The following is a 19,580-nucleotide window of genomic DNA, read 5'->3' as shown; positions in this document are numbered from 1 at the left end:
AATTAAATCCCTAAATACAAATGCACATTATACATACCAGTATCTCTGTATTCACATGGAAGTATGAGGGCAATACATATATTGGTGTATACTTCACTACAACTAACAGCAAGGTCTTGTTCAAAGAAAACCACCTGGACCATAGTGATACCTTCAAGTACAAATATTTTACTGCTTAAATATTGATAATTAGAAAAAGGCCAGCTGCTCAAACACTGATCTTCCTAGCGCAACAGTTAACACTGAACTAAATAATTCATTAGTGTTAAGCTACAACTGCTGAATTCTTTACAATAACATCTAGGAATTCCAGCTGGCATTGAAGGGTTTCATTAACTTCAATGGCTTTAGTTGCACAAGAAAGGACCATTGGACAACATGGGGAAAGCTTTCAATTATTTTAAAACCTGCGTATGAAATACCTTATTGCAAACAAAGAGTCAGCACATACAGTCACTTCATTTATCTCCCTGAACTAAGTGAAAGTTAATTTTGTTTTCCTAAGATCTGGTTTTAAAAGCATTCATGGCAGCTTTCTGTTTGCTTTGCCTTGCCTTGCATTTTATTCTTCCCTGTAATTTAATTCATTATTCTTGTTTGGTTGATTTATCAGACAATGGAGGATTCTTTACCACTCCCTGCCTTAAGTGTTCTTTTTTTTTTTCTGCTTTAGCATTTACCAGAAACACAAAGAAAGAAGGCTGAAGCCAAGTCTTAATGTATTTTAAATATTTGCCTTTTTAAGCAAAACCAAGAGGCAGATATATTGATTTTAAATATCTAGCAGTACTTTAAATGTTTAATTTAAACAGTAGGATATAAATGTACAAAGACTTCATTCAAAGAAATGTGAAGTATACTAAAGCTTTACCTGAACAAGGAGAGTTACATTATCCTCAAATAACAGGCACTAAGAAAATAGTAGTGGAGGCACAGTAATAGGTTAGACAATATTGTGACATGTTGCATTGGAAAGAAATCATCATACTAAACTACATACCAATATTTTCATGTATTATTGCAGCAAGTGATGAGAATTAATGCAGTGAGTTCATAAAGAATAACTTTTTTTCCATCTGTGGGAAGTATCTTATTTTCATACACTAATTTGCAGCAGCTTGAAGGCTTTTCAGCTGAAGTCCAAAACCTCAGCTTTCTAGTTGCTAATCCACTGAGGAGCAGAGGAAACACAAGGATCTTTTTATTTTCACACTTTCAGTCTTGATTACTGTATAAGATACTGAGGACCTTATTTATCCTAAGTAACTAATCCTTTTAAGTAGGGAGTTCAGAGTGCATCCATTCTTGTTAATGGATGGTACTCTGTGACTCCAGCACCGAGGAGTTAAAAGTGACTTGTTTATATCGACTTCACTATTTGACATAAATAGCACATAATTTCTAATTTCACAGTCGAGATGGCCAAAAAAACTGGCCACAAGCAAGTTTTTCTTTCCATTTACAAAAGTGGGATTCATGCTGTTTAAGGAATGTACTGTGTTTCTCTAATCCCAGGCCTAAGTCAGAGGCAGCAAGTGAAAGACATTTTCTTCTTTCAGAAAGAAGCTATTGTATTCATATAATTGCAATATGCTTTTGTGATGACTTTGCCTAGCAAAATTATGTGCATTTGCTAAGCACCTTGTACTGCTTGACGTGTGGAGGTATTTCGCTAGCATACATCCTGAAGTAAAGTTATTATTGCCATCATACCAAAGCATTCAAACTGAAAGATTTCAGAAAGAGCTTTATTTTAATGTAAAGTCCAGATCCTACATTCCATTCATACCTCATGCTTACTGAAGCTAATGGGACTTAAGAAATTACACTTGAAAACCAGGTCTAGGTAACTCTTTCCTCCTACCCAACTGTGGCACATTATGAGCATATATATGGAAATAGGATCTTCCATCCACTTACTCAGGATTTAACTCAAACACTGTTCAGTTTCTGAGTACTGATAAGTGCTCACTTCTCTACTGTATAATAAAGCCAGTTCAGTAGTAGTTTGCAACACCCGCCCTATTGCAGATCCTGCACAGGACTGAGGTCTGATGAATTCTATTCAGAGAGATGATACAAAGACAAGAGCTTCAGCCCTGATGTCATCATTGTGTTCTTTCACTGGCTTCCTAGAGGCACATCTGCAAATGACACTGAGGAATACATCTCTGTAGTGATGGAAGAACTATCTTTGAATGTCAAGAGACTTCACCGTGCCTTCTGGAAATCCTAAGGTACACTGCAATAAACCTAGGTGGCCCCTGCAGCCTGGTATTCATAGAGGACGAATTCCCTGTCATTCAGAAAACAATAACAACATGTGTTATAGGGCCTTAAAGATAGGACTGAGCAATTTAACTTCAGAGTTAGTTTTACTTCAAGCAGATGGTGGGACCAGCTGACTTCCAGACGTCCCTTCTAACCCATTTAAATTATTCTACGATTCTGATCTATTTTGTCCTTTTTAGACAGAGTGAAATGGTTCAAATTCAAAAGCAAAACAATTTTTCAGCTAACAAAGGGACTGATAATCTAAAACAACCTTAGGAACATATTTGTGTAACATCTTTGCCTTTCCTTAAGTGGTATAAGAAATCCACACAGGTCTTTCCTTCTTCTTGTTTCTGTAATCTGTGGTGTGCTGTGATGTGAGGCAGTAAAAAACACATCTGTAGAGACATCTTAGTTTTGGAGAAAATAAAAAAATCTGAGGTTTGCATAGAATTGTACAACCACTGAAATCAGAAATACAACAAAAATTCTGAGCAGAAAACAGAAAATTAGTAACATTATTCTTACTAAAAGAAAGATTGCTGTTGCAGTAACTGTTAAAAGTTTTCATTGCAGCTAAAAGAAACTATGTCAACATAACATATTGGTTTAAACATCTTTATCCTAAAAAAAAATCCAGGATCTAAATAATGTATTAATTTCATCACCACTGTAACCATCTCTTGTTAGGACCATGAAGTCTATCACAAAAAGCACAAAAAACCTTGACAACCAAACCAGACAAAGCAAAAATTGCCACAACCAACTGAAATTTTGCTTAATTTGCAAATGTCCAACGTGTTCCAATTTGAGGTTTTTATTTCCTGAAATCTTTTCTATATCATGGGAACTCTTATCATTATCAATATACTTATTTCACATGGTTTCATGATAGTTTCTTAAATTTGTTTGTTTGTTCGTTTGTTTGAAGTCAGACATCCTAATTTAGGACTACAGAATGGCTGTGTTCCTCCACCAAAAAAGTGTTGTTTTAAATAGAAAACTACAAAATAATGAGAATATTAGAGCAATCAACAGGGACTCCTGTTTTCACCAACCATGTAGGAGACAAAGGGATAAATTCCCTGTCGGGAAGGTTTTGAACTCTGATTGCCTACCTGTCTGCAATGAACATAGCCCAGGTGTGAGGCCATAGAGCAGGCTAAGGTAAATTCTCTCTCAGTATTTCCTATTATAGATGCTGCACTGCTACACCTCCTACAACTCCCTGAACACAACTTGAGACCGTGCAGTTCGTAAAGGAGAAAGATGTGTGGGTACAGTTTCCAACGCAGCTGGCTCCAGTAACTGCTGCCTTTCATAAAGACAGCACACAGCCAATATGCTTCTCCTGCTGTGCTCCTCGCACGGTGAAACAGACTTGCTCCGCAGTAAATTGTCACTAGTAAATTTACAGTCAGTTCCTCATCCATGTACTACATAACCTCCAAACTCCTGTAAGAGTTTATAGAAGCTGCTGGCTTCTCAGGAGCAGGTAACTGGCTATATTTCAGTTCCACAAGAGGCAACGGCTCCTGCTGAGTTACTGCAAGTGCTGTCACTCAGAACACAGACATTTTCTTTTAAAAAAAGAAAAGAAAAAAGCGTGACAGACTTCCATATTCTGCCCCTCTTCAACACCTTTGCTAACACTGGTTTTTTTGTGAGAAAAATGAAGGCATTTTCCACCGCATGGCTGGGGCATATCCTAAACACCCTAGTGCATGGGATAGAGCTTGCTCCCAGCATGCAACCAAAATCGACCTCTGGGTGTCTGTCCACCTTATTTAACTGGGTGTACACAGATTCACACAAGATGAGTCAGCTACTCAGCAACTCAATTAGTCCACCCCTGGCACAAGGTGACCACATGTAAATCCCTCTCATTTCTAACAGGTCTGTGCCATATCTGCCTTGGAAGATCTCCAATTGTGGAGATTACACCACTTCCAAACTCTGTTATTTCCAAACTATGAGCCACCATGAGAATTCTGACTACCTTGTTTCATTTTATAGGCATCTGTAGCCTTTAAGAGAAATATTACCTCCAGGTATGCAACGCATATGGATTCAGCTCCTGATTTAGATGTCACATTTAGATGTTTAGGTATCTATGATGCAATGTCTACTTATAAGCTCAGTATCTTAAGTTACCGTTGTAATTAGTAAACATGTAGTTCAAGATATCTACTTTGGAACAAGAAGAATATTGCTGTACTGGTCATGACTTTTTCCTCCATTAAGTTATAACAGTGACTTCGGAAAACTATTCATAAGCTGAGTTTCACTAATGATGTTAGCATTTTGGTCACAGGACTGGAAACAGGCTGACCAAAAAACAGCTGCAGCTGGATCGATTGTTCCACTGGCCTGAATCTTGTTTGCCAGCTGTAGGTTGCACAGCTCTCCCTTACCCCTGTGGCAGACATCATAGTCTAATCACTGAATCCTGTCCCTCAGGTTTTTTATTTCCGACTGCTGAGAATTGAACCTCAGCTCACAGAGACATTAGGCATCTCTAAGCCTTCTACAAATGAATTGTTTAGGCTCCCTTCTGTACTCACTAAGGAAAAGAGGTATCTCCAGAGAATGATTCTGCTGCTGTGTGGTAGTAATTGCTTCAGAAGCCACCTGCTTTTCTTTTTTGACTACAAAATAAAAAAAGCTTGGACCATAAGTTGACACCGTGTTGGCAGAAGGCTAAAGCTTAAGGTGATCAGTCCTAAGCTCAGAATATATAAATCTCACTTTGGATAAAAAGATATATTTTTAGGTGACCTTAGTATACACATTTAAAAATGCCTCAACTTTTATTTAAACTTTAAATTATTGCAGCTTTCCATGAAGCTAGGCCAAAATGAAATATAATGGGGAAAGCTAGAAAAAAGAAAACTAACATAGCCAAGATAGGAACAGATATTTAAGATGTGTATGTAGTCAGGCTGAGCCAAAGCTTGCAGATTTCGTGGAGACACAAGCATTTGATTTGAAAATACTTGATATAGCAGGGCTAGAAAGGTAAACATTCAAACAGGCAGCCACTTTTAGGAAGCAAAGGACACCCCTCACGATCCACACCATCCAGTGTGACATAGTCTTTTGTTACATAGCATAACTGAATGATTATATAGCCTTTCCTTGTTCTGGGTGGTGCTGCATACACCTAAACCCAAAAGACCTTAAATATTTCTAAAGCTCTTTGAAAAATTCCAGAAGAAAATTTCATTTTGTAGCCCTTCACATGAAACACAAAAATTGAACAGATTTTATATATGTGAGATACATATACATAAAATGTATGTGCTATGCATGTAGATTGCTCCAAGTTAAAACACTAAAAACGTTAGCACATTTTCAAATAACAGCATATGAACCTGTTATGGCTAAGCTGGAGCAGTGCATAATAACCTCTATGCTCCTAGAGGGCAAGACCAGAAAATTTTTTGATTTCTGAATCTGATTGAACACTAAATTTATGTCATTTTCCTTTAGACTGGAAGACTTAAACATAAAATTGTTAGATTTTTCTTAAAAACCGAAGTGCATGCAGCCTAGCAGAAAACCAACTTCAAGACTTTTCCAGTGGTTTTGGCCAACTATTCATCCTGTTCTAATTCAAGGTGACTGATAAAGTTTTGCATAAAGCCTAACTGTGGTTCTAACATTGAATCTGTACAGCTCTAAATTTTGTGGTTCAAACTAGTTTAGTTTTTGTGACTTCATTGCATGATTTCCATATACACTCATTTCCTTACTCATTTCTCAGCTGTCAAAGTCCAACAAGTGATAGTACAGTGGCATCAGCAGAATATCTGCCCGGGAACTGCATGGGCTTGAGACCCTTTAACCACGCTCCAGGGAGACAAACATTCACAGCAGCAAAAGCTCTGTGGAACCTAAGGCCAAATTATGTGTCCCTATTTAAAACTTCACAGAAGCAATTTCTACCCAAAAAATTATCTTAGCTCTGGGAGGATTCAGTGTCCCAGCACCACTGACTGTAATTTTTGGATAGCTAATTCACGTCATTTCCTTCTGCAAGGCATTTACACAGATATAACACAAAGAGGAGAGGCAATGTTTCACTGTAACATGAAGGTAAAGGTGTGGAAGCATGGGCATAGGATTTAAATTAAAATTATTGTGTAAGGTTCATCATATTAACGTTCTACAAATCTAAGGCATTGATGAGAGTTCCTCCTTAGAAAAAATAGCAAAAAATTTGACAAACCAGTCTTCTTCCAGTAGACTTTGACCTGAAGTTGATTGTCCTGATAGAAAGGCGTTCCGATTTTAAGAAAACGAGTCGTTTTTCTTCTTTGAAAAGTTGGGTAAGGATCTACCAGTCCTTTCTGGGGTTTCCCAGCAGAAGATGCCCGTTCCTCTGCAATGTATAATGACTATGTTAATAGTGCTGAAATCATTAATCCAAATTATCTAATTTCAATGTCTTACCTAAATTAAATTAATATAAAGAACAAACTTCATAATGGTTGAAAAGCATATAATTTGCCTGAAAATCAATTAGGAAAAAAAAATTAGACAAAGACAGAAAAAGATAAATATATTTCAATATGAAAATGCTCAATTTTACATTTTATTTGCTTGTTTTAAATCACAGTAAAACTACCAAACTTAAGCAAATTCTTTCTCAAGGTAACCATAATGTTTATACCACTTAAAAGGAAATAAAAAAGTGATAGAGAGAACTACAAGCTTAAATCTATTAGGTGTACCTCAAGTTAAAGTATTTTAATTTTACTAAATCTCTGCTTTGCTGTCCTCTGTCTGCTTCACTTCCAGAAAAACCAGGACACCAATTCAGAATATTTCTATATAAAGATCGAGAGAGAGAGTTTTGTTGTATTTCCTAGAAGTGCAGCATACAAATACAGTGAGGCAACATATTTCTGAGTATAGGGAAATTTAACGCCAGAGAGCCAGGGTCAAAGCTCACAGAGGTCTGTAGGACTAAATTACTTCAGTGGGTTACAGACTACTCTCTATTCTGACAATAGGAGCAGCCACCGAACGAAACAGAGCTTAATTCCACCGAGAGCAGAGCAACTGACAGTGCGACTTCAGCAAAATTGGCATGTTGCTTCTGGACCTACTTCCCCAAGGCCATGGAACTCCCCAAACAAAGACAGGCCATGAGTGTCATGTCCTAGATAATATTTCAGGCAATTTTTTTTATTTTTATTTTTCGTACTTCTCCATCTGCTTCTAAGTATTCTCAAAGTACCTCAAGCAGGACTGGCTGGCTCTGTACCTAACTTCAGTGAGAATCAGAAGATGAATTTGCATCTCCTCCAGGAGTAGTTTCCATTTGCTTTTCAATGTAAGCTATTTTTTTAACAAAATGTCCAAAAAGGCCCAAATACACTTCTCAGCAGAGTTCTTTATCCACTAAAATGCATGGTATCAGTGATTTAGGCTCAAAAAAATCTTGAATCCTTTACTTTATGGCTTTAACAGAAAGGATGTTCAGATTTATCTATAAAATTATTGAAGTACTCTACTGTAAACCAAATATGTATTCCAGTTCTTGCAGGCACTGATTTACAATCAAAAAGAAAATACTGTTTGTTAACTAAATGGATGTTTATAACTTGAACTTAACAGTCAAATACTTGAAGTATATGAGTAAATAAATATATTGCTTTTAGTACAGTATTACTCTGGTTTAAAAAACAATACAATTAATGAACCCTTTAGTCCTAAAAAGGTCACCACAATAAAGCGAAATAAAGCACAAGCATTAGAAAGTCTATACAGATTAGACAGACAGCAGACAGATTACAAATTAATAGATAGCAGACCTTCACTGAAACTACTGATGGACTGTTTTCTGAAGTAAAAAATTCAAGGAGAGGACATATTATCCAAGCAAAATTGTGGAAGGAATTTAGATCTAGCTATGACAATGGTAGGAAAAGGGTGCCACTGGAATGGACAGAAAATGATAAAACCAGCAGTCACACGTGAGTTATAAGGTAAATGAACTCCAGTTGGTAGAGGATTTGTAAATAAGAAGTCAGATGTGATCTGCATCAGATTCTGAAAAACACAATGTTTTGTAGAGGGAAAAATGAAACAAAACCCGTCCTCTGCCACCACAAACCTATTGGTGATATAGACCATGAGAGACAAACCATTAGAGAGGCCATGGAGCGTAGATACAGCACTACCACTGAAGGTTTCTCAGAGTAAGCACAGAATGGCACCAAAACCAATACAGTCCAATTCCCATTACTCAGATCCAGTTTAGAGGGGTTTTGTTATAGAAAGCCTTTATTTACTATCATGTTTAAAGACTATGATGATCTGACCTAACATTAGGACTAGCAAAAAAGCCTGATAAACATCATTTGGTTGATTATTCCTTCTGCCAATCTGATGTAAACTCAGTTACATGTTTTTTCTCAGAGTTGCAACGTAATCTCATGAAATGCCAGTCAAGATGACTGGACTGGAAACTAAACATCTTGAAGTTTAGTACTGAGAACCAGAACTTCATAGAAACTTCTAATTATAAGAGAGAAGACAACCAAGGGGTGGGATACATGTAAAAAAAAACCCCTGAAATTTTTGCTTATCCAGCAAAGTGTGCTTTGCAGGGAAAAAAGGAAAAAAAAAAAAAAAAAGGAAAAAAGAAAAGAAAAAAAAAGCAAAACCAAAAACAAAACCCAAAAAATCCGCAAAATTAGAACATCTCTCATAAATCCCAATGACACCCTTCTAGTTGAGCTCAGTGGCTAAGTGTACTGGAATTGAAACACCCAGTTCCCACCATAGTGTTTCTTCTGTTACATCTCCTGTGTACATATAAAAAAGAAAGGAAAACTAAATGCAGTAACTCAAAGAAGCTTTTGATATCATGCACAGTCCTGCAGCCTTGGCCACTATTCTAGGGGATGACAGAACGCACACATACAATCTCTAGGAAAGCCAGTATGGAAAGGGCAGAAACTCTTACTCACATTGGGCTTCACAGCGGATTTAACACAAATTTGCCTTATGTACACACTGTGAAGATTCAAGCTCGTATTTTGGTATGGATTTCAAGTAAAGACTCAGTGTGTTGAAAAGATGAAAACTTGGCCTTCTGCTGTCTCTTAAGATGGCCCAAAAAAGTAGTAAAAATTATTTTCATATGGTAAAAAGAAGGATAATTAGGCCTATTTCTTCTTATTGGTGCATTAATATGGGAAGCAACTGTAGATATGAAGATCTGTCACAGCTAACAACCACTCTGCGTATCCAGACTGAATATGCTTGCAGAAGGGTCCAACAGCAATACCAATTGATTAGTTAGGGTGAAAGTAACTAGTTACGTTATGAAAATGGTGACAAAGTTTAAACTTGGGGTGTACTTTAACAAGAGAACGTAAATGGATGGAAAATGAAATGGAGTCAGGGCAGGATATTTAAAATTATATTCTTTAACATCTTATTATCAGAATGTTGCTGTATTAGTTAATCAGAGGCACATCAGCAGTTGGGGCAATAACTCAGTATCATGTAATTGTAGAAATCATATTTAACTAAGAATAAGAATCATGGTTTACCATTTACCATGGCTTTCCATTATCAGATTCAGATGTGAGCTTGTGAAGACCTTAAGAAGACATAACCTGACATCTAAAGATCTCAAGATTTTAATTTGAATGTGGGTCCTATGTGTGCAGTATTTTGATAATGCATTGCTTGTCAGGCATGGGACGTTTTAGATTCCCTAACAGTCGATGTTTTGTATCAATTAATGGTAGATATTTGTGTGGTCCAAGAATCTGAATTAATGGGCTACTCAGAATAGTCAGGATTTTGAAAAGCACTGAACGCTAAAACTGTCCGGTTAAGACAAAGACACAGAAATGTTTTTATTCCAGCCACTGACAAATATAATCAATATTTATACCTGTACTGCATTTTAAAAATATTAACACCGTGGTTATGCAAATGCTTCCATTTTCATTGCAATTCTTTATTTTAGGTTTCTAGGATCTAAGACAAACAATTAAGCAAAACCATCATCAATTTTTAGATAAGAAATTAATCATTAAAATGTTACTCAAGTTGAGTGAGACAGGATCACTATGCTATCAAACAGTCCATTTTAAGAAAATTATTTTTTTAAATTTGAGAAATCATTATATAAAACATACAAATTTCAGATAAATAAGAGAGAAAGCATTCAGGTGTTTGAATACAATTACTCACTATTATTCCTGGTGTCCTGAGTCGTGCTAAAATGGAGAGAAACCTTAGCACTCTTCAGGCGTATCTGACCCCAACGTGTTACTGCCTGCAGTTCTACATTGTAGTTGCTGTTGGGTTGGAGTCCTTCCAGGACCACGTAATTTTGTGCCTAGAATAGAATAAATATACAAAGCAGTTACAGTCTTACTGAAACACAGGCCCTTATTAAAAGCAGGCCTGTTATCTTAGGCACACTACTTTTTTTGAAATTAGAAAACCCATGTATAAATTTCAACAGAGCAAAATTTTCTTTCTTTAAAATATTTATTTTATTGGAATCTGGGGTTTGTGTGTAATTTTTAAAATACTAACCTTCTTGATATTTACATAATTTTGGCAATTCCTTGGCAAATATACACCTATTGTTTAGGCCAAAACTAAAAGGTTTTTTTCTATATAACAAGTTCTTTTCTTATGCCAAAATTATTTTAGCCAAATGAATTTAAACTTTTTATTTCCCAATTTCTTTGTTGGGAAAGCAATTGAAACCCTTTTCTACAGCCAGCCAGCGTGAAGACAGCTAAAATCCAACATTCAGTACATTTGTCAATTTTTTTGTTTTCAACAGTTGAAACAAATAGAAAATGAAAAAATTTTCATGGAAGTGTCTTAAATGGGGAAACAACAGAGTAGGATTATCATTCTCACTAATAATCCATAAATTAAGGCAAGCAACATGATATTGCAAAGAAGACTCAAGGTTTCTTAGTAGTATTACTTTTCTAAATATTTTAAAATGTATTTATAAAAATATCTTTCTAGCCCATTTCTCGAACAGAAAACATTACTCCACATTTCCATTAGAATTCTTTGTGCCTCTGAAGTTTGACAGTCAATCCACAGTGAAAAAGATAACCAGGTACTGCCATATGTAACACTTCAGGAATTTTCAAAAGCATTTAATATTAATTAGCTTTATTTGATTTGTCCTGAGATATTTATAACATTCACTGTAAGTCTTGGTAAACTTGTGTTAATATTGTAGTCAAATTATTTGAATGTCTACCTGAAATGATTTCATATGGAAATCATTATAAAGTTATGTGGACTAGACTACTTATAAAGGTAAAAACTGGACCAAAAAATCTTCAATTATCCTTACAAAATAAGATTTTTCACCTTTCTTTTTTTTCTTTTTTTTTTTTTTTTTTTTTGTTTTCTGCATTTTCCTTTTTAGAACAAAGAGTGCTATAGTATTTGAGAGATCATTGATTAGCAATAGCATCTGGAGTGTCCTGTAGGGAAGTCTGAATCTCACTGGCATTGCTGTAGTTCCATGTGACGTGCTGCAGAAGTACAATGATCCAGGAGTAATATGAAAGATGTTGTAAGAGCCTGCCTTTTCTCTAAAATATGCCTTCACTCTTCTGGATTTCCCTATATTTGAGGTCAGAACTTGGTCCCCATTACTGTAATGTTGTGTATTGGATCTGTTTAAAAATATTTATACGTAGGATGTACCCTATGCAAAATGCCACCACAACATTAAGGACCCAGCTCAATTTTAAAGTTCTCTGAGTTCTGTGATTTGAGGACCAGCCTGTGGAGAGAAAGATCCCCTGCATCTTTAAGCTGTAGCCTCTGTCCTGAAGGTCTCTAGACAAGTGCAGCTTTCCTCAGAGACACAAACTTTTCCATGTAGTACAGTCCAACCCCACTCCTATCTTGCCAAAGTGATTTCTTAAAAGTACACCAAAGATACAATTTTCTTCTCTGTGACCAAAGATACAATTTTCTTTTCTGTGCACATTTAATTGCATGAATTCAGCACACAGCTTTCACTGCCTTTATTTCTGTCACTGTTTGGTGACTGAGGGACAGAGAGAGAACTTTAGCTGTCATTCATCACAGTGCAAGAGAACAGCCAGAGCCAAAACACAATGTTAACGTAGACGTGGGACCAAATTCTCACAACTCATTTATTAAAAGCACTGGAAACTAAGTTCAGCCTGTCATCTGTAATGGATATATATTAACTACTTTAAAATAATATGCAATATGCTTAAGGATATCACAACAGGTAGTTTTCCAGTAAAGCAATATTTGATACATCAGTCAAGAAATTCATAGGAGCTTGCTGCTATGCAAATGTATCAGATCTTTGGTACAGCAGCTTGTTTAAAGAGTTCTGGGTTTGTTTTTTCCCTTGGACTTATTCCACTACTTAATGGTTACTCTCCATGATAGTGTCACAAGTTTTATTTGCATAGTGAAAGAACAATGTGATAGATGATGTTAGGCTCTTCAAATAAAACAAGCAGTGTATCTTTAAGAAGCCTGAATTTAAAGGACAGTGTTTAACTTTCCATTAATCTCTCCTGAAAAATCTTACAGCATTTACCTGCATTTTAAGACAGAATTCTGTTTCTCTCCCTGAGTTCAGTGAAGGATAGGGATTGAGAGATCAAAATTGTCTATGGGGTTGGTGATATTAAAAACTAAGACCACTACTTTACCAGCTGCAGAAATCATTGCAATTTATCACATACTTTATACTTATACTCTATTTTGTGCCAGAAATAAGCCATATTTCCATCTCATTTTCTATTTTCTTTCTTACCCCATCAGTAATCTTCCTTCTCTTTTTTTTAGCTGGGATTACATATTTGCTGTATGTCCAGCTCCAGAAGACTTTATAGTGATGCACTGGGATATCAGGCTCTTCTGGAAGATCCCAAGTAATCATTACATTTACAGTCCCATCATTGTTTGCACTGATATTGGCAATTCTGATATTAGATGGAGCTGGTGGAGCAGACGGATCTGGAATTTTAAATAAACAAAAAGATGTTAAATTAAAAGATCATCTTCAGTAAGATGAAGATCACCTTGGTCTTATGCATTCACCAGGCATACACAAGCTGGATTAAACACTCAACATACTGAAGAAAATTCAGGCAAAAATTCTCAATAAGTGATATGGTTTCTTGTAAATTCTAGAAATTCACACTCAACTGAAATAAAAATCATGGGTTAGCATCTAATTTTGTCATCATTCTGTGTTGTTGGTAGTTCATAAACATTATGAAGCTTTATCAAAATGTACTAGACTACCAGTTTTACTTCTGTCATTCACCACTTTAAAAACATGTTGAGTGTAAAAGACTCATGTTCTACAAGTGACCTTGTACAGTCATCACAGAATTGTATGGTGGAAAAACTGAATGTTTTTTCAGTGTTGCCAGACAGTTCTCAGATGACAAAATTATGTTTCTACACCTTGAACCTTTCTTCAAAATTCTGGTATTGATATCCACCACCATGGGACATAAACACTTCCTTAGAATAAATAAAACTAAGATGTAATGATATATTGTGTTGTCATAGAAGTCTACAGGGTTTTTTTAGGACAACAAAAAGCAATTTGAATCATTGAATCGTAGAACCATTTAGGTTGGAAAAGATGTTTGAGATCATCAAGTCCAACCATTAACCCAGGACTGCCAAGTCCATTACTAAACATGTCGCCAAGCACCACGTCTACATGTCTTCTAAATACCTCCAGGGATGGTGATTCCATCACCTCCCTGGGCAGCCTGTTCCAATCCTTCACCACCCTTTCAGTGAAGAAATTCTTCCTAATCAGCCACCCCCGTGATTATTTTGCTATTCTGGTTTAATTTCTGGTCACTATCAACTGAGATATTATTCCTTCAGTTGCCTTTCTGCTGACCCTAGAGTCAGAAAGGACACCTGACAGTCAGAGGTTCCAATATTGAACCTTTTCCAATATTGAATGATAGATCCTCCTTGTGGACCTACTATATATAATATCCTGGCCTCAATTAATGTGATTCAATGGAAACTCTACAACTAAGCTCTGAAAGTCCAACTGTCTATTTACTAACTGCCTACTTTTTAATCCTACTTTTTTTTTACATGCCTGTGGTAGCCAAACACTGGTGACAAAAAAATAAGGAAACTTAAAAACCAAAATTTAAGTGAAAGTAAATAGTGTGACTTGACCTGGAAGTGTATCAGGCAGAATAAAGGAAACACAGTAATTAATGCATGTTATGAACCCGTAGCCAAGAAAAACCAATCTGATTGAAAAAAACATTTTCATATAACCTTTTCGCCAAATGAGCCACCACTTATTTGCCAAAAAGTAAAACCGGAGGTGTGCAGAGAGGATACCAGGCATTCATTTACTGCATGGTTCACCTGCATCTTTTTATAATGGTAAATGAGCTGTTAAATAAACTTTCCAGGCATACTAAGATCATCAGATAACCCCTATGACAAATGGTCTCACTGAAAAATTCCATCATTTAGTTCATGCAGACAGACACATTCAGAATTAATAAAGACAGCATTTCCCCTTTAAAGATCAGCAGATGTGAAATAATGGCTTATTCCTGTTATTTAACGGGACTCAGTTAAATAACAGTGGATGCTCCTGTTTCCTCACACATGCCATTTTAGTTAAATAGTAACGGATGCCCCTGTTCCTCAAACATATAATTCAAACTAACTTTTGGCCATAAAAGTTACAAAGCATACTTCAGTTTAATTTCTGGAAATTTAACTTAATTTTCAAAATAATAAGAATCCCTTATTTCTTCTCAATTATTTTTTTAAATCAGCTTGCAAGCCAGTTCCCTTTATTTTTTTCTGGCTTTGGCAAAGCACTGGTCTTACACTTATTTCCTCACCTGTGAAGCAGCCAACAACTCCATCCTAAAGTATACAAAGCTATTTATATTGGAAGGGATACATTTCACAGATTCATTTAATTAAATGGTTTGTACTGTTCTCTAACACAACTTGTACCAGTTAATAAAATAAGTAGACATAAAATAAAATTTAGGTACAGTAAATTTAAACAGGATCATGATTCATACATTGAAATTCTTTATTAAGTATTCATCTTCACTGTTTTAAAATGTTAGTTTGGGGTTTTTTTTAATGTTATGTGACAACATATTATGGCAATAAAACATTTATAACCTGAAGTGCAACATGATCGTATTACTGTAGGTGAATTATTCAGGTTATCTCCCAGAAGTACTATGTGTCATGTATTATGTATGCATAACATATGGGATAGAATTAAAGTGTTTCAGAAAATATGTCTTCACAAATGGACAGATATAAGCAAAAACAATTCTAACCATAATACATGTTTGCCTTCATTCTGTATCTATAAGAGACTCTGAGAGACATTAAAAGTAATCTAAAAGTTCAATGAAACAGCTCTTCTGGATAAAGTGTCTTACATGATTAAAAATATTTTGAAGTTCTATTCACCAATTTTTCATAGGTCTAAAAGCAAGTGACCGAATTTATGCTCTACTTTTCAAATATTTCTGTCCCCATAAGAATGCAAGACAGTGTTTAATTTTTCCTTCTAGAAAGTTACCAATTAACCAGAATGGAGCTTTTATATGTCTCAGAATGACAGGAATTTGGGATTTTTTAAGGTAACTTCTAACATCCCTGTTCTTCCCAGCAACATAAGCAGAAAAAGAAAACAGTAAGGAAGAACTATGTGCATACTGAAACCAGTAGGTAAGTTTCCTAGAGCACCAGCATTTCACCCTGTACTTTCTATAATTGCACAGTTTATTGAAAACATTACTTTATCAGTAGCATTTCTTCTGTGTTCACTAGAAACAGTCCAGTCAGCAGACAAAATGCCGATCCATACTTAAGAGAAAACTTAGTAGTGTTTCTCCTTTGCTATGGCAGAATTTAAATATTGTATTAAAAATCATTGGGTAATTACATTTAAGGAAAGAAAAAACATCCTCTTAAAAGGAAAATATATGTGAAATAATACAGCAATAACAGAAACGTTTTCCCGAGTGCCCCCTTTCTTCAAAGTTTCTCTTTTGGAAGCCTCACAAATATCCAAAAAAGCCTTTCAACAGGAGGAAGAGTGGTGGTGGTAGCAGTAGGAGATAGAAAGGAAGGAGATCTGAACTTGACAGACATGAAGAAGTGACACACTTGAAAGTGCCCCATTTTATAGTTTTAAAAAAGCTAGTAGACGAAGCTGGAGAAAATAATAAACTAGAAGAATGTAAGATGACAAAGGTGAACAAAACTTAATTTATTAAAGTTTTGCATTTAACCATCTGAAAAGCAACCTGTCTAGTTGTAGAGACAACAATAAAACATTTCTTGGATTTGGGGTGTACTACCTGAAATGTGAAGCTACTTGGTGAGCATTTTATACCAGCTGAGAATCTATTCCCATATTAAGAATTTCACCACCACTATATAATTTATTCATCTATTTCTATATACTTCTGTGACACCTCACTATTACAACTGACAGAACTATCATTTTGTAAGCCAAAACCCCAAGAACATTAATCTTAGCTTTCATTTGAAAGGATTGAGTTTCACCAGCAAAACAAACAGGTGAGAAGGAATAGCAGCAAGATACTATAATCTCTGTTATTAACACAAAAAAACCCCACAAATGATGCAAACCCCACCCTCAGAAAAAAAAAAAAAAAAAAAAAAAAAAAAAAACAACAACCCCCACTACCCTTTCCAAAGCCCCCCCTCAAAAAAACAAAACCTGAAAAAAAACCAAAATCCAAAAAAACCCGTTAAGAGCATGCTCCTGAATAATGCATGCCTGCCAGTTAACAGGTAAGAGATTAGTTGGGGTTTTTCCTGCATTATTGAATGGAAAAGTCATGCTTGTACAAGGTGCTTTGTTATGCTTATGCCTATTCAGACACTGAAATCAGTATACAACTAGAGCTGAAATACTTCAAGATCTAGTAACTGATACTGGATTATAAAGCTTATATACATAAGGTGTTTGTTAACCTGACTACGAAGCTCAACTGCCATTCTGCTAACTTATAAAGCTAATAGCCATTCTGATCTTAGTCTTCATGTATCTGTGATCCCTTTGACTGACTGCCCACATGTGTTATTCAGATACATGAACATTAAATTACTGGAATGGAAACTATTGCCAGTTTTTCAAATGTAAAGTTCTGAAATTTTATATAGACAAATTTATCTGAGTAGTAAATCAAATTCTTTGGTTTGCAGATACTAGTTGCAGCTTTCCTTTGCAGTTTATACTACAACTCAAATAAAATAAAGTTGTTATATATATACTAGAATTTGGCAAAGGCAGCTGTCCTCAAATCCGAAAAAAATCTGGTCTCAGCAGCCTGACAAGTAAATCACTTCTCGCTGCTAGAAATGATAGCTTCATTAGGTCAAGGCTGAAGCTGCTGTTCCAGCACACGGAGTAAGTACTGCATTTGTCTGGATTGTATCTGGCTTGAGTATACCCAAAGGACTTAAATTTTTGTCTTACTGGCTACTCAGCCATCACAAGCAAAACTCTCTCTCCAGTCCCCAAAAGGGAGGATTCCTTGCTGCAAATAAAAGAAAAAAAGAAAACCTCACATCATCACCATTTCAGAATGCACATCTTCCCACACTCGTATTTGTAAAGTGAATATATAGTGAAAGGCAATTTACATTTTACAAAATTATTTCAATCAATAGGATCTGGAAGCACTTCTGCAACGTTAACAAAACAGTATGGGCAAGCTATACACAAAGATCACATCATACACTGCTGCAATGCATCCACTTTGGCTACAAATGTGGCAACTGTAGTGAAAATGGTAAATGACTTGGAATATATGTCAGAGAAGGAAATAATGACATTGGAACCATAAATCTCATTCTGAGCTGTAAAAGTGATAGCAAGTTTGACTCTAATTTAAATCCCTTTTTTATGGAGCTTTTTTTCTAACTTAAAATGGATCTCCCATTGCTATCTTTTAAACATTAGCCCTTCCAACTCTAAAAATCTGCTGAAGCTGCTCTACAGACAAGTTTCCAACCATTAAACAGTTCCAAGGCATAAGCGGGAGGACTGGCTTTGCCCAATGGAAATGGCACACATAAACCAGCTGTGCAACAATATAAAAAAATCATTGGTCCCACAGGAGCAACAGAAAGAATTTTATTACCGGGAGTGGGTGTCTGTTCTGGTTTTTCTAACGCTCAGTAATGTATGCATGAAATCACATCCAGCGTAGTACTTATGTGCTGTGAAAACAGTGTTGTCTGCTTCCTTTTGCTTAACAATTTATCCTGTGTGTGCTAGCAACTGCCTTCATGTTGAAGATAAAAACCTTTAGCAGAGGTAGAAGGATGGAATGGTTTGGGCTCATTGTGTTGATCTTACAGCCTCTTCTTGTCTCAGAAACTGGCACGGTACCTAACTACAGAGCAGCAAGATAATATTTTATATGGAAAAGCCCAACGCTGATCCCTCTAGTTAACTGCAGTCTCTGTTACTGAGTTCATTCTCCTCATAAATCATAAAAAGCTAGAAAAAAATAGCCTAAAAACTCTTACCCAAATGCAACAAATTAAAAATTCTATGATCAGTGCCAAACAGCTTCTGACCAGTTGGGTTAGGCTATCTGGTCCCACATAATGCAAGAAAAGCACAGGTAGCTTTTCATCCAAGGAGACCCATTTATGGACCATAGAAAAAGTTCTCTCCCGCTTCCAGAGAAAATGAAGCAGCTTGGAGAAAGCCAATTGAAATATTAAGAGAAATAAATTTGTACCTTTAGGGATCAAAAATGTTCTGCCAGGCATTCTGTTAGCTTTATTTATTGCTGTTATTGCAAATTGTTGCCACTCAGTTAAAGATGAAAAGGAAAGCACACACAAATTTTAAATCCTGAAAAGTGAAGTGGAAACCACTGTCAAAATAGCAGAAAGTTTCAATCAATTTTAACTAACAGTATCAATCTGAAAATCCATGCGCAGAGTCCTACTTCTAGGACAGAAGTCACTCTAGTAGGTGCAGTATTCACTTCATCTTCTAGCCAGTCTGCTCCAAACGGACAGGAATAGACTAAACTGTGTTTCTTGAAATTTCAGAATCACATTTTCGCAAAATGAAGCATCATTTTGATGACACTGTGAAGGGTCATGCCATGCCAGGCAAGCACATGCAAACCTTTCATTTCCTTTATAAAAAAGAAAGAAACAGTAAAAAAAAAAAAATGTATCTTTCTGCTTAGGCTGTATTTCAT

At 35.8% G+C, this 19,580-nt stretch overlaps 1 protein-coding gene across 1 annotated transcript in view; it reads right to left on the bottom strand.

The window, feature by feature from the left end:
• ANOS1 (anosmin 1) overlaps window positions 1-19,580 on the bottom strand; it is a 140,183-nt gene that overhangs the window by 24,377 nt on the left and 96,226 nt on the right. The window contains exons 7-9 of the mRNA XM_056329198.1: window positions 13,097-13,299; window positions 10,498-10,645; window positions 6,506-6,658 (exon numbers count right to left, since the gene is read on the bottom strand). Of these exons, the coding sequence (XP_056185173.1) occupies window positions 6,506-6,658; window positions 10,498-10,645; window positions 13,097-13,299 (504 nt within the window). The remainder of the gene's footprint in view (window positions 1-6,505; window positions 6,659-10,497; window positions 10,646-13,096; window positions 13,300-19,580) is intronic.

Source organism: Falco biarmicus, chromosome 2 (assembly GCF_023638135.1).
Source record: "Falco biarmicus isolate bFalBia1 chromosome 2, bFalBia1.pri, whole genome shotgun sequence".
NCBI lineage: Eukaryota > Metazoa > Chordata > Aves > Falconiformes > Falconidae > Falco > Falco biarmicus.
Note: the sequence above shows the minus strand (reverse complement) of the source record. Positions and strands in the feature narration are given on the sequence as shown.